Raw genomic sequence first — 23,263 nt, forward strand, 5'->3', positions numbered from 1 at the left:
GGGAAGAGATGTTAACAGTACATTTAATAAATACACTCAAATAGCATATGTTAAGTAATGAAACTCTACTGATGAAAGACTAATTTAAGTGTATTTTATGATTAATGCAACAGAATTTAGAATGAGGAATAAAACCCAGGACTATTGAATAAGCTCCCTGCTTCAACTGTTAGAAACAATAATGTTCAATAAATATAAAGCAAACATCAGTTTGCAATACACAAAGAACATTAGCTGTGTTAGGGAGGCACATCCTCTGGAGAGAGGATCCAGAATGTCGTTCAGTAGTATAGCTTCACTGAAGGCACAAAGAGAAGTTTGACTTTTTTTTTTTTTTTAAAGTACTTCTGAATTGCTAAAGCTTCCTTTTTAATCTAGCTGGTAGCAATAGCTGGAATTTACACGCTCCTGTGCTTGTGGTTTGTTTTTTTTTTTTCTTTTTAATGGCCAGTCCAATAGCATTGTATCACAGATTAAAAATTTGGGGTTTTTTGCATTTACGTAGGCAGCTTTATTGAACTGTATTTGCAGACAACAAATGTACTGAGGAGTAGACTTAGCCCAGAACTAAATGCATGCAAATTGCTATTTATGTGAAACTGTAGACTGGACTGAAAAATCTGAGTATTCCAGCTCTTGTTTCCTTGCACAATGAAGTCACTGACTAGCATGATCAGATTATATAGAAATAGTCTTTGGCATATATATAATACCTAAGTTCACAGGAACTGTTTTTGATCAGTACTTCATATTGTTTATCTTGCACAGTGAAAGCATATAAATGAATGTATGTTTGTGTACATTGTGATGACCTTTGTGGAAACCCTGCAAGATTTTTATAACCATTCAACTGAAATTCAGTGTGAACCAGATCAGCTGCTAGGTTAGCAACATAGCTCATAGAATGGAGGAAGAGATCTGTGAACAAGGACACAGAGACCTAGAAAGAAACAGTTAATTTAAGTAGAGATTCTACTGAAAAGCAGTTCTAATATTTGAAAAATACAGGTTTTCAAGTAAAATAGCAAATATATAGGTTTTCCTGTGTCAGTCAACACTTTCCTATCAGAACAGAATATTGATCCATTGTGTTTGGTAAGGATGTTTCATTTGTCATCTATTTTTAAAGATTATGACCAGAGGCAGTGTGAGATTTTGACAGCTGCTGATCTCTGGACTACAGGATTGCAAGACTCAAATTACAAGTGAATGTTTTTACCTTTTTGTTTTGATCATAAAATCAAGTAGTGGTGTTTTCTAAGGCCTCTGGTAAATATTGATGAAGAATGACTGCTTCTGAGTGTGTTGGTTAGAGTTATGATTTGCAAATCTTCCCAACTTCCTGCAATGGTTTAGGCTTCTCCAGAGTGTATTATGTAGTATATTTGAGCAATCTTATGTAAACATTTTATTAACTTTTTTTCCCCTATAATCTATTACCTTCATTTGTCAAATTCACAAGTGGATTTCTACTCAATTGTGTCTTCATCCAGCTGCTAACTTGCACCTTTTCATCCATCTCCTCAAGACATAATCTGTAGTTTCTAACGTTTCATTCTGCACAACAGCGTTTGCACCCAGTCCTTTCAAATATACCTAGTGTTTCTTTCTATCATTCCCTTAAGTTATCTTTGCAAAAGTATTGATACTTAAGAATTTGTGTCAGAGAGAAGGAAGAGCAGAGGGAGCTAGGAAATAATGTGTGCATGTGTGCGGTGCAGTAACAGTAGGGATCACCCTTGCTGCTTTACAGTGAGCAACAGCCTATGCCTGACTAGGTTGTCTTAGGGCAGCTCTCTTCTTTGCTCACATTTCACTGGGAAAATTTAGCGGCCAGGATCAAGTGTTCAAGGTGGTTGGCAGCATAATGAATAGCAGAGATCTAAGAGCATTTCCTCATCTGCAATGTGAGCCTTTCTGCTACAGATTGGGACACACACATCTTATGCTTTATTGCAGTCCCAGCTTCTGCCTCTGCTGTGCGTCAGAGTGGAGCCCAGGGAATGTTTTTGTGGCCTCATCTGATGACTGCTGTTGTTTTGTGTTTTGAGTTTGGTTTTTTTAAGCGTGTACTCCATCCTTAGGGGAGAGATGATCAATATCTAAGGTATGTAACAACTCCTATACTACCTCCACTTGGAGACAGAAGTTACCACAGTAAGAGTGTGTGTGGTAGGGAGTGGAACGTGCAATACAATTTGCAATACTCAAAATTACCAGCCTCCACCCCAGCTTGAGACAGTAATAGCTGATGTGGGACTAGAAGGTGTCAAGCCTCTCCTTCCCCTCCTCCCTACCTTCAGGAAAAGAAACAAGTTCATAGGTGGGCACGGTAGATCCTCCTGCAGATGTGCGTGACCAAGACATTGCTCTAGCTAGGGTTGCTCCCTACTAGGTTGTCAACTCGTGATCTCGGGCACCAAGATAGTCTGGAATTAAAAGCACCACCCCACAGTATGTTCTGGTTCTTCACCACTCAAGCTTGAGAATCCTTACTAACAAGCTGTAACAAATCAAATACAATATGTTCTTCAACTGCTGGATTTTATTTTTCTGTTTATCTTCAGTAGCTTTGTTTTACTAAGGGTCTAACTCCAGTCATCATTGATTATCAACAACTGAAAAGAGGACACTAGGCTGATTTCAGGAGGCAGGAATCCCCTGGAATTCACAACTACAGAGAAAAGAGTGTTGAATAGTAGGTTAAGTACAAAAGCCTACACTCCGCTGTATCCAGCTATTCCTCCAGCATATTACTGGTTTGATCTTTACTTAGCTTGCCAATCAAGGCGCATTTTATGACGAGATATCTTTTTACTTTTTCATATTCTTGCTCTGACTGGAAGTTTCTGCTTCTCTGAATTTTTTGGCCTAAGAGGTTTGAATTAATCTGTTTTCTTTAGACAGATAGTGCCATTTAGAAATGTTATCTAAAAAGACATACAATTAAATCTTGACCTCAATTAAGTCAGTACAAAGTTCTCACAGCTTACTGTGATAAGCAGTTATGGTTCTATGATACTGAATTTGCTGTGATGTATCACTTTACCACTCAGCATTAACACAAGGCACAGCTTGTTTGATAATTTTTCAGAACCTCAACACATTAGCCTGTTTCCTCTTTTCCACCCAAAAATCTAATTATAGTGGATTTCACTGCTGTCTGTCAGTCTTGACAATTATTAGTGGAAGCAAGCAGGAAGACCCAAGTTACACCAATAACCAGACTTCTCATTTACCAACCTCACAACTCCATTTAACTATCTTATTTTTCTTTTTTTTCTCCTCGAGGCTGGAGATGCATCTCCATCTGAAAGATCTAGTGAGCGTCTTGGGGTAAGTATGCTGCAGGTTCTATGCCATACTCCAATATGCTTTCAGAGCAGGTCATGCTCTTCTGCCTTCTGCTCTGGGCTCTTTTGGTCCCAGCTTCCATTTGAATCCTTGGCACTGTAAAGTGATAAGATGGAAGCTGGGACCTTAGCGAAACTGTTGAATTTGAGACAGTGTGAGGCAGCAGGCATAATACACTGGTAGTTTGGATTGGCCAGAGCATGGGCTAAGTGGGATCGACAAAGGTGTATGTGTGTCCAAAGGAGCTCAGTGAACCTGGGATTACAGAGTATTGAGGGCAGAGTATTTGTATTTGGGGGAAAAAGGGGTAACAGTTTAGCAGATGCTTGAAGGGGTTTTTTTTCTTTTCCCCTTGGATCACTTCTGTGTAGTAAAGGGAGTCTCATTTAGAGTTTCTGTTGGCTTTTTATGTTCGTCAATCATTTTTTTTTTTTCCTAAAGACATAGTAGACAAATCTAAGCAAAAGTTGCATTGCAGATATATCTTGATCATTTTGAAACCTTAGTTTGTTTCCCTTTGCTTTTTTGTTATGAGCCTTAGGCTGAGCAAAGCAAGCTATGTAATCCCTTGTGGTCTGGCTGGATTCATCCAGGCCATTAGGATTGCTTTTCTTAGCCATAGTTAACAATGGTGTAATGGCTTTTATAACATTTTATTAATAAAGTTGAAATGCATCAATAGCACTAATGATAAACAATCGTGGTATTTTAAGAAGAACAATTTCCAGCACTTACCGCACATGCCAGCGTGCGGAGCTTTAGGGCAGCACTTGACTCTGTGGCATGAAAATATGGAGTATTTGTCCTTAAAAACATGTTTGTGCTATGGCATAGACTTAAGGAAAACTGATCTTGGGTGTCTGTAGTAAGAGGTATATAAAAGCATTACTTTCATAGCTAGATTAAAATTCTTCTTTGACTGATTGTGACTGTTGCTTAAGTCTTTGCTGCTGGCTAGTATAAATCGGGATAAAGTGGCCTAGCTTGGATTTGCTGTGGGGAGGACCAGAAGGAGCCTTCTTGTTGATGCCACTTATGTGACATGGCAGTTGTAATGCAGCCTCCTCCCTTCCTCTCCTTCTGATTCACCTTGGGACTGTCCCTGGTTTAGGATGATAAACTTAACGTGAAACTGCAATTAAGACGTATACGGGTTTTCTGGAATTCAACCTCCTCCTACATCTTTACCTCTGGAGAGGAAAGAAAAAAAAAAAAAACAGGCTACCTTTTAATGCCTAACTAATAGCATTATCTAACTTAATTAATGATTACTGAATAACCAATGCCAATAGGAGCTTTAACCGAACTTTTCCCAAAGAAATGATTCATTGCTATTAACAACGGACAACAGTATGCTACTACATTCAGCAGAGAGAGCAATAGTGTTTTGTCAGCGATGAAACAAGCAGGTCGTGAGACTGTAGAGGATGTGGGTGAGGGTAGCTTAAATGCAAATTATGATGTGACTTCTCCTTTTGGATTTCCCTGTGTTGTGATATTTCTTCAGTCAGCTTCAGCTTGTGCATAAATAGCTTGCAGCATGGACGTATTCATAGTTACCTTCTTTCAGTAACCAAGTTAAGCATAGTCTTGAGGAAGTGAAGCAAAAGAGTTGCAAAGCTGCGTGTGGCATTGTAAGACAAGGGGTTTGTATGCTGTCTTAAATGGTGCTAAATTGCTCAAGGGAAGATGAGGGTTTTTTTTAATAGACCTCGGTCCTGAACAAATTTCAGTGATGGTATTTATTTTGCAATACCCATTTCCTAGAAATGGACAGTGGACCTTGGATCAGACCTGATTAGTTTGTCCCCAGTTCTTCAGTCAGCTTAAATGGGATGGATCTTTGCACTTTGCACAGTGCTGTTTGAAGTCATTGGAATTCAGCACATGGACAAACAGACTCCCTGACAAAGGTGGCTGTCATTGTTACATTGGGCTCTCTACTTTGTTTTTCAACTAGAAAAACCACCACTTTTTTTAAACATCAATATTAATTTTAGCTTGTAATGATATAGAATCTAACAAAGACAAGGATAAAATAGTCTGAATACCTCTTTAATTTTATAACAAGCTATTCACTAGGGATTTAATTGTGAGAATCATATTAACAACAGCAATAAATGTTTATTTCATTCTCTTGTATTTGCAGTTTGATCTACAAACAGACTGGATGTTGATAAGAGTTTAGGAAAACCCAAGTCATTCAGTCTGGTAAACATTGACTTGAAATGAACTTGAACAAGTTTGAAGAAAATAGGAGCTTCATCTGATGACTGACTTCACAGCATGTGACCTTTACAGGACCATGTAGTGCCAGTACAGATGGACAAAAATATTAGAGATTACTTTAGTGCAGTCAAGTCCCTGGTTTTCACTATATTATTTTTAAAAATGGCTAATCACAAAACAGTGTGATAGCTAGAAAATGTTAGAAGTCCCATCTGCCTAAGGACAGGTTAACTTCATCTTTGTACCATGCTTCCATATGCAAACTTTATGGGCTTATAAAAATCTTGTAAAGTGCAAGGTTATATATAATCTACATATCATCCTTGCCTGAAGTAATAAGATTCTGTAGATGTGCTTGAACTATATCAATTTGTGCTGGATAAAATATTTCATAACCAAGCTAACAGGTTAAAGATTCAATCAGTAGGTGGAGTAACTCTAGAGCTCCTTTCATTCAAAAAAAATGAAAACAAAAATTCAAAACACCCAAACAAGCCTCAGACAAACCAAAGCCAAAAGCAAACCTTCAGTTCAAATTTACCTTGGTGACAGAATTGCAAATGGTTGAAAAACACCTGTGTAACTGAGATGAGAACCCAGCTTTGTTGTCTTCTACTTAAGCTGCCTGTTGATTGACACGCACAGTATGGCAGAAACATATTACACGCAGTAACAAATGAAAGTGTTGCTCGCTGACCATCTGGTTGCATTGTGATATATCTGTTATCCATCTTTAATAAGTGGTCTGTTGAAGTCTTCGGTTTAGTTTTAACGAGAAATTAAACCCCTCAAAACATCTGAATTATTCAGCTCACAGTTACAGACATTGGTATGGGAAAATGTAGTACGTATGAAATGGCATTGTAATAGAAGGAACCACAGGGGTTTTTTTTGTGTGTTGGGAGATGTATATATTAGGTTACTGCAATGTTGAGAGTCAATCAAATGTGTATTTTGTTGAAACAAACAAAGTCACAAATTTGAGACTCAAGGCGTTGTCCCTTTATGGTTAACACTAAGTTCTTGCTTATCTTATACCCTTACGAAAATTGTAGCCAGAAAAGGGAACCTCAAGTTAACTTCTCCATCTTCAAGGAGATTGCAACATGTTTTGATATTTCCAGGGGTTTAGCTGTTTAAAACCTAACTTTTTTTTTTTTTCTTTGAGAGCGAACATCTGTTTTTGAAGGTGATATTGATTCGGACAACTGTGAAATATATGACAAGCAATCTTACCAGATCTGCGTATGAGTTACAGAGCATGTAGCTGCAACAAGAGGACTTATATTCCTGATATGCTAGACCAAAAACAACAACAACAAAATACAAGGTATACATTTTATGTAAAATAGATTGAGATGGAAAATCCAAGAGCAGCATTGTTGTAAAGGCTCATGAGCTCATCCTAAGTGGAAAATTATGAAATTTGCATATAGCTGGTAGAAGAAAGGGAGAGAGATGGTTGTATCTGCCTCACCTTCTGCTAGTCTCGATTAACTGGCAAATTGTTCAAATGTGATGTATTCTGGCTTTTCACCTTTCTTACAGATGGTGAAGGACATGAACAAAGATGAGTGTGCTCTTCTAATCCAGCTCCAAAATTCCTTAACAGTATGTGAGTTTGGCCTTGCTATGCTGTGGAAAGAGTAACTACATTCAGACATGAGTCTACTCAGATCCTTTTGGGAGATCAGGATAGCCTTCACTGAAGCATCATATGGCTTGGTCTCCCTCTGTAGCTTATACTTACAGTCTCTTTAGATTCTTTGTCGTTAAAGTACTACAGATACTAGTTATCACTCTGCTTTTGTGCTTCAAAGGAAATAAATGTGTCCAAAAATAGTTAAAAACAAACCCTTGACAAATCATAAAGAGTCCTTCTAAATTTTAGAACACATTCTCCACCTGAAAAAGTTTACGAACTGTCACTTTATATGTGTCCATAACCATCAAATCTCTCTTGACACTGCATTGGCCTCAGGAAACCATTGGAAAACACAGAATAAATAAAAATTGGCTATCAAATGGGACAAAAAGACATTCCAGTAAAGAGCCCAACTATGCTGGCCAATTAAATTGAGCAGCAGTAATCCAACAGATGAGCTCAATCTGAAGTGCAGAGTAGGGCGAGTCCAGTACACATGTTCTTGAGATTTCTCACTATATAAAGATCCATTTTGCTGCAGCGCTTACTAGACAGAGTGATGGGACCATAGCCAGAGCCAGCCTTAGACGTGAGTGGTCTTCTCTCTTCCCCAGTGGCACACTTGATAATTTGTACTTGTACTGATTTAGCGTAGCTGTGTCTTCCATGTCATATGGCCTCCTTGGCTATGGCTCGGCTTGCTTTCCCTAGAAGCTGTGTCTTGAATTTTAATTTTTACTTTATGTTGGACAATTTCAAGCATTGCACTGGAGTAGAATGTGAAGGGGCGTTTCCTCACTGGAGCCAAAGTTTGTTTTTCTGTCCATGTCTAGCTATATAAAATTCACTAGAGCAAAATTACAAATGCAATAATACTGGGTTATAAAATGTTTATTTGGTCTCATTTAGGCTTACAAAATTTTTGGAATTAAATAGTAAGTCAAAGAACTATGTAACAATCCAACTTGCATAATATTTAATGATTTCTGATTAAAACAAGCAAACAAACAAATCTGGAGTTGAACAACGTGACACTGCTACTTCAATACTATTTTTATTTACCCAGAACTTTCTGTTTGTTTAGTCTCTCTTACCCTAACAATAACTTTTTGGTTTCTTTGGTTGTGTGTTTATGTAGATTTTTCGTTTAAAAACCAGAAATCTTCTTTGCCATCTTCTCCTAGGAAAAAAAATGGCACAAAAAAAAACCCCTCAAGGCTTTAACTTGACATCCAGCCGTCTTGTTAGAACTAATATTGATGTCTGATGTCAACTCAAGATAGTAAAGGGAGGGGGGAGGAAGCATGCATTTATCTTAAGCCTGAAATTTTTGGTCACACTTGTGACACATTTTCTCTGAGGCCTATGATTTTTTTTTTAATGTGAAAAATCTTAGGCTCTCATCCAAGAGCTTAAAATATTAGAGAAAATGAGCTATGTTAGAACCATAGGAACTGGCAAGGCTGATTTGTCGGCAGCTGGCTGCTCTTGGTGAGGGATACTGCATGTGGGATCTGGAGGGGGGCAAGGGAAGGGAGCTTGTTAGGGGGCTAAGCCCTGTGTTAGGTCACTTAAAGCCTTTTTACATAAATACAGGAATGTAACAGGTATTAAAGTAAATACCACAATTTACTTCTGTTTTAACAGCTCCTTCATGTTACCTTGAAGTGTCCTTAAAGCAATTAAGATGCAAATAAAAGCATCTTTGACTGAAAGGTCAAGTAGTCTGACAACATTTGCTTCCTTGAGAAAAGTCAGAAAAAGAAAATGGCCTAGTTTTGTATTTTGCATATGATAAATGGATGTGAGTCTTCAAAGGGAACTCGTGTATCTGCAAGATTACTGAAAGTAGAGAGAGCTTTTAAAATAAACATAGTCTACTGTTGGATGAGTGAGAGAAAGGACATAAGAACAGCTTGCCACTGAAGATCAAGGGACTTTAACAAGCATGTTTCCTCCGTTCCTCCTGAGGTACAGCTGGCAGAGATGGAGGGACTGATGCCGCCCCTCAAATTTAATAATTTACTTGGAGAATGGGGGTGGGTTTGCCTCTCATACAGAGGATGTAATGAAAGCTACTGTTACAGAATATTTTGGAAGGTTTAACTATTATTATGAAAACTAATGAAATATTTAGTGTTTTTAAGACAGCAATGCAAAAATCCTCCACATCAGGGTATTTCACACCCTGTAAAGCAGCTCAGGATTGGAGGTTAAGTTGTTTTTGGTTTTTTTTTCTCTTTTTCCTCTGAAGAGCCTACAACTTCCTTCTGTTTGTTTGTTTGTTTGTTTGTTTTCTTACCAGTTCTTTTCCGTTCTTTCTTTACTGTAGCCTATGGAAACCAGTTGTTTAGTTGTTGGGATTTCTTTAAACTTATTTTTCCAGATGCGATGCTAACTACTTAATTCACTTGAGATGGTTTCTGAATGTATGCTCCCTTGAGTATACACCCTACTTTATGTTATGCATCTTCCAGCTGTCTGTGCTCTGCGCATGTTCCCATCTTTGTAGTTTCTCATGGCAGTTTTGTCTACTTTTGTATTTTTTGACATGCTATTTTTTTAAATAAAATTTGATACAAGTTCCCAAGTAGCGAGTTGCTCATTCTGAGAGGTTGGAAACAGTAGTTGTTCTCTACTCTGTAGAATTTCCGAGATTTCTCAGGCTATTTTCTTGTTTTTTTCTCTCTGTATGATAGGCCTTTATGATTTTTAAAGGCAATATTGGTTTTAGTGTCAAGAGCACACAAATGCATCCTCCTAACTTTTTTTTTTTTTTTTTTTTTTTTTTTTTCCTCCAACCATACGGCATCTGTGGCTTCAGTTTGCTACAAGTAAAGCAAGCAGGGAGAACTGATTGAATCTGGTCAGGACAGATGAGCAGCTTTTTATTTCCTAATCTTTGACCCAGACAGAGGTTCAAAAGCATTCCAAAACTTACTGTTTCTGAACTCCAGAAACACATCTTTTAGCTGGTTTGGTATTTACAGCTTTGAACCTGGATTTCATTATGGTTATCCGTGCCTCTGTGACTCATGGACTACTTGAATGTGCAATGCGTTCCCTCCTCACAGCTACGCTTGCAGGCAGCTGTAATGCTACGGCAAAGTTGGAATGCAAATATGTGCCATTGAACTGCAGTGTATGAGAATGACAGTGGCTAATTGCTTCTTGAAGTGTACCCAGAGACAAAAAATGTTATCTTCTTCAAATGTCTCTCAAGGAGTTTATGACAAAAACCTGACTTGAATCTTGCAGCTGGATAACAGTGATCAAATCCAGCCTGTGTGAATTAAGAATCTCACAGACTGTGCAGCTCCCTTGTTATAACCTATATGCTGTTTAGGATAACTTTTAAAGTAACTGAAGGTGTTTATTACTGTGTAACATCCCCATCTCAGTAATAACATGTTTTCCTTCTTACAGGCAGGAATAAGTTTAACCTTCTTTTTTTTTGTATTTTTGGTCTGTAGGTTTTTTTGGAGGTGAGTGGAAGACAACTCCAATATTTAATTATCTGCTCCAGCAATCGTTGACATCAGTTAACCACCTAATATTAATGTTAGTATCTGTATCTAGCAGTTAATAAGCACAGTAAAATGTATTATTACAATGATCACTAGTGACATCCCTGTCAGTATTCCCACAGGGCTGAAAAGGCATAGTTACGGGCGGGGGGGTATTCAGTCAAAAATATGTAAAGTTTAGAAAAGTGGTTTAAAAGGCCACAAATTGAGAGTTGCTTTTATTATATCTTGTCTTTTTTTTTGCCTTTAAAATAGTAAAAGGACAAATATATATAATAAAGTTCACGAGGCTCAGAGAATGAAGAACTGCTTCCAGAAATCAGAATGTTAAAAAAAAAAAAAAAAAAATCAAAACCAAAACCAGTTGTGAAACTGCTGAGCTTCAGCATTAAGTTATTGACTAAACGGAAAAAAAAAAATTAAACTGCTTAGTTGTTTGCTTCTTTTTGTTTGCAGTAATGGCATGTATATGTGTTATTTTATATTAGAAAGGATTCTTCAGAGGCTCAGACTGGATGACAGACAGCAGGCTTCTCAGGATCCATAAGGAGTTATTTCATTGTACACACTCCCTAGGACTTGGGTTGTCCGTGTGAAGGCCAGGAAATGAGGCATAGGGGTGGGTCTTTGCTACCAGCTCATTCAGCAAAATGCTAAACCACAGCTTCCTAAGCTTTAAGGCAGTCACTTTGACAAAGAATGCTTTGTATGCCTGCTTCCCCATGTGCAATTCCTTTCTGTGATATAAATTGCCGAATTCATTAGTTGTCTAAGATAATTTCTGCAGACTCTCATTTTGATGCATCAGCTTTAAGAATATTATTCCAAATTGTACAGTGTGAATAAAAGTATTAGGAGATACCAAGTATTATAGAAATGAATTATAATGTATGTTTTTCATCTTAGGATAATAGATAAGCAAGGCTTCATTTTGCTGTTGGGATGTAAAAATTAAAATGTAACTTTAATTATGGCCTAAAAACTGTGCTTTTTCTACCTGAGGATTTTGGAGCAAAATTTTGCTGAGAATAAGTTCAACTATATGCCCAGAGTTATTCACATGAGATATAAAAAAAAAAAAAAAACAAAACATAACTCCAAACCCAAGTCTTGCTGAAGTTGGTAACACTTCAGAACAGCTCAAGCTGACTCCATAATGATTACTGAGTGCAACTGTCAAATTTAACCTAGTAATAAAAATAACATAGACAGAAAAACACCCAGACTTGGAAACACTTATGCAAGATGTGTCCTTTTTGTCAAGAAGGTCTGCAGTTTTGTTTTGCGCAAATAGTACATGATGGCATTATTTGGCTGCTTGCGTTTTTAAATTCTCAAATGAAATTTATCTGCAATAACAACTTTGTTTTCTTCCTGGAATGGAGGTTGAGATTTAATTTTGTTGATGGTACAGTCATCTCAGAAGACCACTGTTTCCTAGACAATGAGTCTAGCTTCATGCATGGCATAGTTTCTAAGTGAAAGCGCTATGTTTTTCAGTCCAAGTATTACAATTTGTAATTTTTTTCAGCACAAAAGACCTTCTAACATGTCTCTTTCTTACAGTGTAATTGGTTTTTTTTTATCTGCTTCTATTCCTTAAGAACCCAAACTGAGTTAAAATCGCTTGCATGAGCCATTCTGCTCAGTCCAAGTATTGTAACAGTTGAACTAAGCTAAGGAAATGGGGCCCATGCAGCCTGGAGAGGGCTGAAGGAGGTCTGATAGTGCTCTTCCAAGGCCTGTGCAAGGGCTTACAGAGCAGCCGGGAGCTGACTTGTCTGACAGGCATGGTGAACAGGTGAGGGACAGCACTCCTCTATCACAAGGGATGATGCACTTACACAGAAGGGAAAAATTCCTCACCCTGGAGCAGTTTGGTGGGGGCGTGGGTTGTCTGGAGGGGGCTGCGAAAGCCTCCCCCCCTCAGCTGCTTCTGGGTTTTCTGGAAGTAGGAGGCAGTGTTTGCAGCTGCAGGGGAGGGAAAGGAAATGAAAAAGTTGATAGGGACTTGATTGCAGGGACAGAACGTGTTGTGGCTGCCCTGGGCAGGAGCGTCTCTGGAAGTGCCGAGGGGGCCCGTGTCAGTGTGCCCTCTTCCACTTTCCCCGTTTACTAAACCAACTTTAACCAAAACAGCTGCGAAGGGGGATTAAAGCAGAGGGTCGCCGGGAAAAGCGGACGTTGCGCCGGGCCGGGAGCAGAAGCCCCGGGGAGGGCGACGGGGGGGGGCTGCCGCAGGCGCAGCTTCCGCCCCCTCCGCGGGCCGGTTCGGGCGGCACTCCCGAGCGCGGCGGCGGCGCGGCCCGCTGTGCTTCCCCCCTGCCGAGCTACTGCCGGTGCGTGTGCGTGCGGGGCTGGGGGCGCGGCCACCCGCGCTCTTCGGCGAGGGGCGGCGCTGGCGGCAGCGCCAGACCCGCTTCTCGGCAGCAGGCGGCCGGCCGCGGCGGACACGCAGCCGGCGGGGGCGGGGAGCGCGGCCCCAGCGGCCGGCATGAAACCCCGGCGGCCCGCGCTGCCCGCCGCGGGGACGGAGGCGGCGGAGCCGAGGTACGGGGACCCCGCGCGGGCCGGGCCCCCACCCCCAACAGGTGCAGGGTCCTCCCCCCGCCCGCGGCACCCGCCTGTCCTTGCGCGGCTGTGGCGCGGTGAGGTCCCGCCCGCGGAGCACCGGGCAGGCGGGGAAGGGTGAGGGGAGGGAGGGGAAGGGGTACCAGGCCCGGGCCGGCCGAGTCGCCGGCGAGGGAGAACCGAGGTGAACCCGCGGTCTGCGCCTGCCCGCCCGACCCGGCCCGGCGCTCCCGCCTCCCCGCCCGCCGGCCCCCGCGCTCACGCCGCCCGCCCTCCTCTCTCCGTAGGGATCCGCAGGGCGAGTAGCGCTGCCGCGGCCGGGCCAGCAACCTCCGGGTCCATGAGCCGCCGCCAGCCGCCGCCGCCGCCAGCCGGGACTGCCGCCGCCAGCACCGCCGGGCCCAGCTCCGCCGCCGCCGTTTCCGCCGCCGCTCCGCCGCCCTGCCGGAGGTGAGTCCCGCGGCCGGGCCCGCCGCCGCCCGCTCCCCTCCGCACCGCCCGCGGGCCCCGGCTCCTGTCAGTCGCGCCGGTGGCGGGAGGAGAGGCGGCCGCGTTAGTGCCTTGCGACCTTTCTTTTTAGGGGGGGAAGAGGGGAGGGGAAAGATGGAGGCCGGCTGGGACCGCGCGTGTGTCCCCCGGAGGGGAACTGTGGGCTGGGGTCTCCGGGAGCCCGCAGAGGGGAGGTGAGGCGGCCCCCGCTGGCGCCGCTTCCTTCTTGCCCCCGCCCCGAAGCGAGGGCAACGTTCTTCCCCGGTGAGTAACGGCTGGGGCGGGCTGGGTCTGGGGCCGGCCGGCGGGCAGCCTCGCCTCGCCTGGTCCCGCTCGGAAAGCGCTACCTGTGCCTTCTTCTTCCTCTGCCCGCAGGACGGTCCCGCACCCTCCGCTGTGAAGAGAATGGCCGTGACTCTAGAGCAGGCCCGGCGGGTGGGCTATACCTGCCTGAAAGCACTCCTCAGGTTCGCCTTTATGGTCGCCAATAACCTGGTCGCTATTCCGTCCTACGTCTTGTATTTAATTGTGCTGCAGCCTCTCCGAGTGTTGGACAGTAAAAGCTTTTGGTATATCGAAGGAGTGTTATTTAAGTGGCTTTTAGCTATGGTGGCTTCCTGGGGCTGGTGGGCAGGATATACAGGTAAGAATGTCTTGTTAACTTAAAACGTACAAATGTAAAGATGTCAGTAAGTGTTAGAACACAGATCTCTTAGTATGGGGACATACAGGGGAATATGTAAATATAGTGGATATATGGGATGTTTTTCTTTCAGGTTTCTTACACAGATGCCTTGTATTTATGGACTGAGATGCTGAGTGTATTGAAACATTTTCTTAAAATAATGGATACAAATTTATTATGTGTTAAATAAGAGTTTCTCACTCAGTATTTTGTCTTAGTGTAATCAGAACTATGATTTCTCTGAAGTATCTTAATCACTTTGTTTTAGTGTTACATTAAAAAGGTACATTTCCTCAAAAGAGAGTTGTTTTGTACTGTGCACGTAGCTGATAGAGTCAAAATTTTCTTTATTAAGTCTATGCATCTCTAAATCATCTCCACTTAAAGCTGTCAGGACACAAGGCTGAAAAATTTGACATGAAGCTCGTGTCAGAAGAACAGGTCTTCTGTTCCTCGCAACAGCTACTGTCTCTTCCCTGCATTCTGAAGCAGGAGAAACAGAGGGAACCTCTTTCATACAAATGGCGATACACAATGTTTCTCGACTGTATGGCTCTTCATTTACTGTTAGCAGAGCTAATTACAGATTCTGTAGGATTTTTCCCATCTGCATGCTTGCTTTGCAGTTATTATTGAACTGATTTTTGCTTGTTAGTATTCATAGGCTCATCAAGGTGATGGACTGAACTGAAATATTAAGGAAGGCTCTAGTCTTGTCCTCGAATGCACTGATTTTCATCCTGGCTACTGCACTTTGTGCAAGAAAACAGCCATCAATTCTTAGTATGTGCTTAGATCTTGGAAAGGGGAGGAAATTAATCTACTGAGTACAAAATATGAACAGCCTTCCTAAAATTCTTTCCCTCTCTTCTGCCCAGGCTGCATCTGCAGGTCTTGTCCCTGTAAACAAGGAAAAAAAAGGAATGACAGCACACAGCTCTGGAGTCTGGTCAGACTCTTGATTAGTCAGAAAGTCAGTGTTGACCCAGATGGAGTGCTCTTTTTATTAGACTGCAAGAGCTGAAGCATCTGTGATAATGTGCATTTTGGTACCCTGTTATGTGCCTTTCCGAGGTGCACAAAGTTTCTGTGGATACTCTAGGTGAGCTTCCAGTTCTTCTTAAGGAGATGGTGGCAGCAGCAAGCTAGATTCTGGTCTGTTGGGCTAGAACTGTCGCAACGTTGCACTGCTTCAAAATTGCATTGCCTCGTCCAGCTCAAGCTTTTCCAGATATGCTGGTTTAAAAATCTTTTTGTATGTTTATATTTGCTCATTAAAAGAAGTCCACATAGTATTTGCAGTGGCAGGTGTATTTTTTTTAAAGTCTGCTTTATACCTTAAAGCACAAAGGCCTTCCAGAGGCCTTCAGGCTTTCAGGGTGTCGTGTGTATTGTTAATTGGAAATGGGAAAGTTTATGGGCATAATGATAATATTAAAGTCATACAGCATATGACCCCGGGGATTCACTGTGTATGTGGAACATGCTAGTTAAAATTCAAGCCACTGTCCCATGATGATAAGACTGGTGATTTTTGAAAGCAGTTTCCTTGGGATAGTTTTACTGCTGACTGCAGAACTGTGTGGTTTCTTTTGCCTGTTGCTTGGGAAGTGATTTTAGCATGATCTGCATATCCTACAGTCTTCTTGAAGCATCTGTTGATTGGTGTTGCTGATGTATCTTGGCAATTTGAAATCCTTTGTTTTACAGTCTTGAAATGTCTTAGTATATTTTTTTTGAAGTATCATTTACAAAAAGCTACACAGAAGTGTTTTCTGGAACGGGTAAGGAGGCTCTTTTTACATTTCGCTATAAAGCGTAGTTCTTGTTTTGGGGAGGATTTTAAGCAAATGCTTGTATGAAGTCTTAGTTTAAATACGTTTTATTTGATATGAAGACGTTAACATGTTTTATACTGAAAGCTATAAAATAGCAAGAAAAGCTTACTTTTTTGTCCATTCTTTCTTTACCCTCATCAGTGCTCTCCACCACATGCAGAACAAACCTGGAAAGTGTATCTTTCTGGCTTCAGCGTACGTAGATGGAGTAATTTATGTGTCTGTTTCCAGACTGATACATTTATAAAAGACTGTCACAAAGGTCCCTCTTTTATGGAGTACAACAGAACTTTCAGAACTGAAATACTACTTTATTAAAGTTCCTGTCTAAGATTTGCAGTGGTGCATCTGAAAGAGACTTGCTCCAGAATTCTTCTGGTTTTAATTCCTAAAGCTAAGTCAAAGATAGGCTTTGACTAGATAGGTTCCATCTTTGCAAAAGTAAATACAAGATAGTAGGGATGTATGGGTTCATTGAGAAGATTATGGATTTTTCTTTTTTTTTTGGAGTAGCAGAGCAGATCATGAATTGGGTCTTTTAGTTTTTCTTCTTGATTGAGAGGATAATCAGTTAAATAAGTTTCCTTTTAATTGAAGGTGGTATTCTCCTTCAGTTGTGTTGAAGGTGTATTTAATTTTTTTAAGATTTATTAACTTTTTCCCCTTCCGAGCTTGCATCATCTGTTGGGTGAGAAGTAGCATAAACCATTTGTAATTAGGGACTTAAACTCAGCCTGCAAAGTAGATCCAGAGCAGACTTTTATTCCCCCTGTAAGTTTGCATGTCATGTGTAGGAGAGAGCTCAACACCAAATGAAGAAAGTATGGCAAGTGCTAGGTTTTCCTCCTGGGCTCTGCTGCTGTTGCGTAATTGTTGCTATATTTTATTGAATAAAGCTGGAAGAGCTGAGGAAAACTCATGAACTAGGTCTGCCCTTCTCCTCCCCACCCCTGCAAAAACCTGTGGTTTTGTGCTAGGATCCTGGAGCATTTGTCACAGAAATAACATGATCTGTGTCTTTATCAGCAGCTCTAATCTGTGCTTTTTGATAAACGTAGGTGTTTCTCTGTTTGCAGATGCACTTGGTGTTATGTAAAGAGATAGTGTATAACTACCAAAATAAAGGAAGGAACAGGAAGAGAAATTGTAAAAGTCAAGGTCACTCTCCTTTCCCTAATCTTTTTCTTCTTAAGATGCAAGTATGAGAGAGAACTTGGGTATAATTGGTTGCCTTTGACTTTTAAAGGGCAGAGTATGATAAATATCTGTGTTATTCTCTTGAACTCTATAGGAAAAGGAAAACTGAGTGTCTTTTTATGAAGAGTGTTCAGATAGTCTATTTTTTTAATGCTTTCAGAAAGGCCTTATTTTAATTCTTGTAAGCCTTTTTCTTTTTTTAAGGCTTTTTGTATAACTGTATTGCTCTCATTGTAGGAGCTGTTCGGTTAGGACACTCAGAATCTGCATATTAGTGTGATTTGAAAGGCACCTTTGAATAACACTTCTAAATGTTTTCCTGCATTTGTTGGAGGATGCGTTCTAAAAAAAGCAAACTCAAGAGTGCTTGATCCTGTGTTGGCGAGTACCTTTTTTTCCCTATACTATAATTTGTCATTTAATATACAAGTAAACCAGAAACCACTAAATAGTGCAGTAGATGTAATGGGAGGGAGATGAAGCCTATCTATGGTGGTGAATTTCTGATGACCTTCTTCTCACCTACAAAACTGATTTTAAAGCAGCCGTCTTCTAGATCTGAACTTCTTTGAGCAAGTAGCTATTGCAGACTGAAGTTTAATATCTATATATTTAATCAAATTGCTAAAAATAGGGCTGCTAGAGAAAACGTTGCTTTGCTTAAATGCACTTAGACAAACTGTTTTATTCCTTTCTCCTGCTGTCTAAATGCAGAAGTTAGCATTAGCCTGTGATAGTGTTGTTGCAGTATTGCAGTTAGAAGTCTCTTCGACTTCAGAGTAATCAGTTAGCAATGCAGGCCTGATACTCACGATGCTAATCTTGTGCTTCACTCTACTCCTTACAGCTCTGTTCCAACGTAGGGAGCAGCGGTGTGTGCCCAATCTGTACCTCTCAGTGGGGATGGGGAGGAGGAGCTGGTGGAGCATGAATGTCCCCTGTTTGCAGTAGCCATCAGTGCTCTTTTGCCTGTCAGAGCACCAGAGGAGAGAAGTGTTGCATGTGGTCAGTGGGGTTTTGTGCATCTTGGGAGGGAGTTTCCTTGAGAATTGTGCTTGGAGTATTTCATACCCCACACTGAAGATGGCAACTTGACAAAACCTATTTCAGCGTCTTGCCCACACACACAGTCTCGCCATAGTGTTGGACAGGCTGATGGACAGTGGGCTGATGAAAGGAAGAGTAATACACTTCTGTTATCACATGCACAAAAATCTTAGTGATGTGAGTACACTTACTGGTATAATGATGCAGTGCTTAATAAAAAGTGGACTAATCCTGTAGTATTGCCTGTTACAGTTCTTTGTCAGCTGGGAATGTGACGTTTAAATCGTGTCTGTAAGAATATTCTGGTTTTGTCAAGTGAGGACAATTTCCCTTTCTCTGTTACGTAGCCAAGTAGAGTAAAATTGAGATTTGAATTTTCAGTTGTCTCCTCTCCCCTCCCCTTCCTTCAAGTGATTTAAAGTTTATTGCCTGATAGTGTGTATGATTAAGTAGTGACCACTCTGTAATTTCTTTAGCAGTCATACTTTTTTTTTTTCTCTAATTCAAAATCTTCTTTGTTTCCATTTCATCAGTCAAGAGCCTCAGCTCCTCTAGTCTTCTAAGAATGCAAATATTTTTATCTTCCAGAACTGTGAAAGATACAGGTGGAGTTGCTGTGACAACACTTCCTCAGTGCAGATAGCAGGTGCTTTCTGTGCTGCTTCTCGTGACAAGTTGGCCCCTCTCCTCAGGCAGGAAGTACAGCAGAAGCTGGAGAACAGCAGATGTGATAAAGTACATTTTCTTGCACCGTATAAGGCAGGAGGCGTTATTTCAGGAGACCTGTCTATGCCTCTAACCCTACCATTGTTTTCTATCCTCCTCTGTTTCTACAGTGTGATTTTTTTTTTTTTTTTTTTTTTTTTTTTTTAACTGACAATATTTTGATTTGAGGACTGAGCAGGGAGTGGCGTGGGGGAAACAACTTGCGTTTTTGAGGCCAGGCGGTGTGTAAAATGGAGAAACAAAGTTGTTCTTGTTTGAGAGTTTCTTCGAATGTGCAGAGATACCTGAAGTGACTCAGTAGATTTGGATGGGAACTTACTACAAGAAACTTTTAGTTTATTCTATGGCTATGCGTTGAGTTTCTAGGTAATCCCTGTTTTAAATGCAGTTTTCTCTGATGCGTGTGATTTACGTGTAGGTTATGCTGAGATCAAGCAGGGATCTTTGAATTTGTTTTGCTGTTTGTAAGTGGAAGTTTGTGGGTTATTTGTGAGCTGTCTTGATAATAAAAGGTCAGAGTTGAATGAGCTGAGGACATTGGAGCCGTTTCTATCGTGGCCTCGGAGCAAAGGCTCAATGTGCCTTTGCGTAAGAGAAGGTTAAGCCGTACAGTGAACTTGCTGTCAACTTCTTTGTGCAAGTGATGTGTCTGTTTGTAAAGAGTGCTATATAATGACCCTTGTCCTATTTTAATAATATGTAGAATCACACCAGGAAATTCCTATCTCTCCTTTTTGGAAGGTGAGTTACAGGCTTTACTATACTTCTTTGTAGTTGATCTAGTGACAGCAGCAGTAAAGCTTATCTTTTGTTTTCCTATTGTATCATTTAACTATAAAGGATCACTATGAAAGATTTGGTATTGAAGTGCTCTCTGAATTGTATTTTTAGAAAGCTACTGCCTTGTGACACACAACTTAGAGTAAAAGCATACACTTTTTTTTTTTTTACTAGTGTTTTGTTTTTTTTTTTTTTTCTTTTTGGATGGTTGGTTTTTTTTTTTTTTAGGAATGGGTTAGTTTCTGCTCCTACTTTCACCTACTCTGGATAATACAAAAACTATTGCAAGTATACCAAATCTGTGACATCTGCCTAAGGATAGTAAAGATGAAATTATTGAGAAATACCTATATAGAAAGGTGTGATTATTTGCTTTTAAATCCCAGAATGGCTGTGGGATGCTTCTGAATTAGTTTATGTGTGAACAGCCAAAGGAAGACAGAGTTTTGGGAATTCTCGGTTCTATTCCTGCTTATGGCTGTTTGCTCTTTTTGGGATGTGTTTTCACCGTTCTTCTGGGCCTTTGTTTTTAGCATATGCATTCATGCTAGTCATGTAGTCGTTTTCAAAGTAGAGGGATGTAGATTTAGATTAGATATTAGGAAAAAAATTTTGACAGTGAGGGTGGTAGAACACTGGAACAGGTTGCCCAGAGAGGTGGTGGATGCCCCATCCCTGGAAACGTTCAAGGCCAGCTTGGATGGGGCTTTGAGCAACCTGGTCTGGCTGGATATGTCCCTGCTCCTTGCAGGGGGGTTGGACTAGATGACCTTTGAAGGTCCCTTCCAAGCCTAACCATTCTATGATTCTATGATCTTCTTTCTCCTTTTGTTGCTGGTTGAGTACCTGAAAGGATATAAGTAAGAATAACTGAGAGATGTGTCTCTGTACGCTTTCTTTTTCTTAATGGTAGGCTTTTAGGAACCATGTGAAATAGTGATAGGAAAGCTTTTTGTCCAGCTCTGATTTGGAGTAGTGAAATCTTAGGGAGTTAAATTCTTTGTCCACAAATTCTTTGCAGAGTGTATGAAGAAGGCTTGATTACCTCCCCCCCCACCCCAACTCTGATTGTGTGATCACATCTGTATTGGAACATGTCAGAGATGGTGCTTTTATGTCAGAGATGCAATTTCTCATTTAATGTAACTGTTCTAAAGCGTAGGAATTTTAGAGCTTTTCAAGAAAACTGGAGAAAAAAAAGGATGTTTAATGTGAATAAAACCTACTTTCTCTGTCATTTTGTTCTGGGAAATTACTTTTCTTAGAATGAAACTCAAACAGATGCTCAGAATGTATCACTTTCCCTTTCTCTGTTAGATGTGTGTGAGGGACAGAGAGGTCTTGCCAAAGGTTAGTTTGGCAAGGTTTTAAGCTGCGGAAAACAGGATCTTAAAAATGGAAGAGTTGTGCAACCTTAATTAGACAGTGTAGTTAGTAAATCCTTTATTGGAATATAAGCTTAGTGGTGTAATTTTCCAGTGTGAACTGAGCCAAAATACAGCTTCAAGATATGTAATCTACTTGTGTTTATTACGGTGAAATATAAACTCTAGTGCTTAAGATGATGTCAAATGTGGGATTGCACAGGCATGTAATTGCACTGCTATTGCAGTCACCACGGTTGAGATAATAGTCCAGCCATTTGTATATGCAGTTACGGAAATAAATAAGGCTAATATGTTTGCATTCCTAAAAATGTTCTGTAGGAGAGAGGGATTCTGCATATGAGGCTGTATTTCCTCCCCTCTCTCCCCCACCTCCAAGCATTTTAAGCAGAGAATGCCACTTAAGAAAGCCAGTCTCAGCCTTTCAGGCTTATTCTACCACTGCTTCAGTTGCATTGGCCAATTATTTTAATGATGGTGTGGTGATATGGATCATGGCCCTGATCCACACTAAAATTGCTCACCTCCTTTTTTTTTTTTTTTTTTTTTTTTTTTCCTTTCTCCTTTTTTTACTTACAAAACACAGTCCCTAACCCAATTCATTTTGAGGGTGTGGAGAAAGAGGAGGGTAGACACAAATAGCAAAGGGAAAGAGGAAGGAACTGCGTCTTTCGGTGACAGTACCAACTTAAATGTATTTGTTGAACTACTGCTTATGGCTCCAATTCAAGAGAGTAGTCCTGTGCAGGATAGGGCTCTGAAAATGTCAAAGTCATTTGAAAATGTCGCTGAAGTAGACTTATTCACCTTTTCTTACTATTTTGTTAGCTGATTACTGTTGTTTAGACTGGAAGAGTGCCTTCTGCAAAGTTCCTTTAGAAAAGCAAACTAGGCATAGGGTGAGAACTGGTTGATAAAGGAATAAAAAGACCAGTGTTCATTTTGGTGAAAGCTTAGCAGTGGGGTTCCTCTGAAGTTTTGTATGTGTACTGTTTGAGTTTGTCAGCTACAGAGACAATTGTAAAGTACTTCAAAAGTACTTAAGCTGTACGAATAGCCAACAAAATGCAGAAGTTGTTCAGTGTTGAGCAGTCCAAAGTAATAAATATTTAAGTGAAGTAGCAGTTTAGGAAGGAGATTAGTATCAATGGTGGAGAGCTTAGGGAAAACTTTGGCTCGGTGCACAACTATACCTTGTGTTATTAAATATGTAAAGAACAGGTAGGAGAATAATACTAAAAATATCAGTGGTTCAACTTCACACTTTGCTGGTTTTGTCTCTGCTGTTTTAAAGCTATTGAAGAATTAAGAAGGGGCTCCAAGACGGTGAACAGCTTCATTAGTGCAAGCTGAAATAAAATCAGAACAATTTAATTCACAGCTGAACTTGAATCAGAACTGAACTGAACTCAATGATTCTGTTTCCCAGGCAGAATAGAGTAGAAGAGACACAATCTTCCTGCCTCTGTGTAAAGAAGAGGACTTTTACTGTCATTGCAAGGTAGAAAATTAAAGTCTTGAAGATTTAATAAGACAGCAGTGCCTGGGGGTTTTGTTTGTTTTTTTTCTCGAATGCTTTCGTTATGTCTTTTCACGAATACTTACTTCATAGGATACTGTTAATGGTGTTACTTCCTTTAAGTCATAGAACACAATCTGAAAATTTCTTGTTTAAATGTTATAGTTCTAAAAGGTAAGGAGTTTTCTCTGTTTAAGGAATCTAATAGTTTAGCTTAGAGATTCACCTCGGTTTTGTAATTTAAGTAAAGGGGGAGAGGAAAGATTAATAG

At 40.6% G+C, this 23,263-nt stretch overlaps 2 protein-coding genes across 3 annotated transcripts in view; both read left to right on the forward strand.

Moving 5' to 3' along the window:
* The window catches only part of INTS7 (integrator complex subunit 7), a 41,546-nt gene extending 32,873 nt beyond the window's left edge, over positions 1-8,673 (forward strand). Inside the window, exons 21-23 of the mRNA XM_086744922.1 lie at positions 3,292-3,336; positions 5,504-5,565; positions 7,132-8,673. The gene's annotated coding sequence lies outside the window, so the exon portion shown is untranslated. The remainder of the gene's footprint in view (positions 1-3,291; positions 3,337-5,503; positions 5,566-7,131) is intronic.
* Positions 8,674-13,186: 4,513 nt separating this feature from the next.
* LPGAT1 (lysophosphatidylglycerol acyltransferase 1) overlaps positions 13,187-23,263 on the forward strand; it is a 60,454-nt gene continuing 50,377 nt past the window's right edge. Inside the window, exons 1-3 of one of the 2 annotated variants that reach the window (XM_086745803.1) lie at positions 13,187-13,305; positions 13,614-13,776; positions 14,191-14,458. In XM_086745803.1, coding sequence (XP_086601929.1) covers positions 14,221-14,458 — 238 coding nt within the window. In that variant the 5' untranslated portion in view covers positions 13,187-13,305; positions 13,614-13,776; positions 14,191-14,220. Of the gene's footprint in view, positions 13,306-13,489; positions 13,511-13,613; positions 13,777-14,190; positions 14,459-23,263 lie in introns of those variants that run through there. The other variant, XM_086745804.1, reaches the window with a different exon arrangement.

The sequence above is a fragment of the Chlamydotis macqueenii genome, chromosome 3 (assembly GCF_036417535.1).
Source record: "Chlamydotis macqueenii isolate bChlMac1 chromosome 3, bChlMac1.mat, whole genome shotgun sequence".
In the NCBI taxonomy this organism is placed as follows: domain Eukaryota; kingdom Metazoa; phylum Chordata; class Aves; order Otidiformes; family Otididae; genus Chlamydotis; species Chlamydotis macqueenii.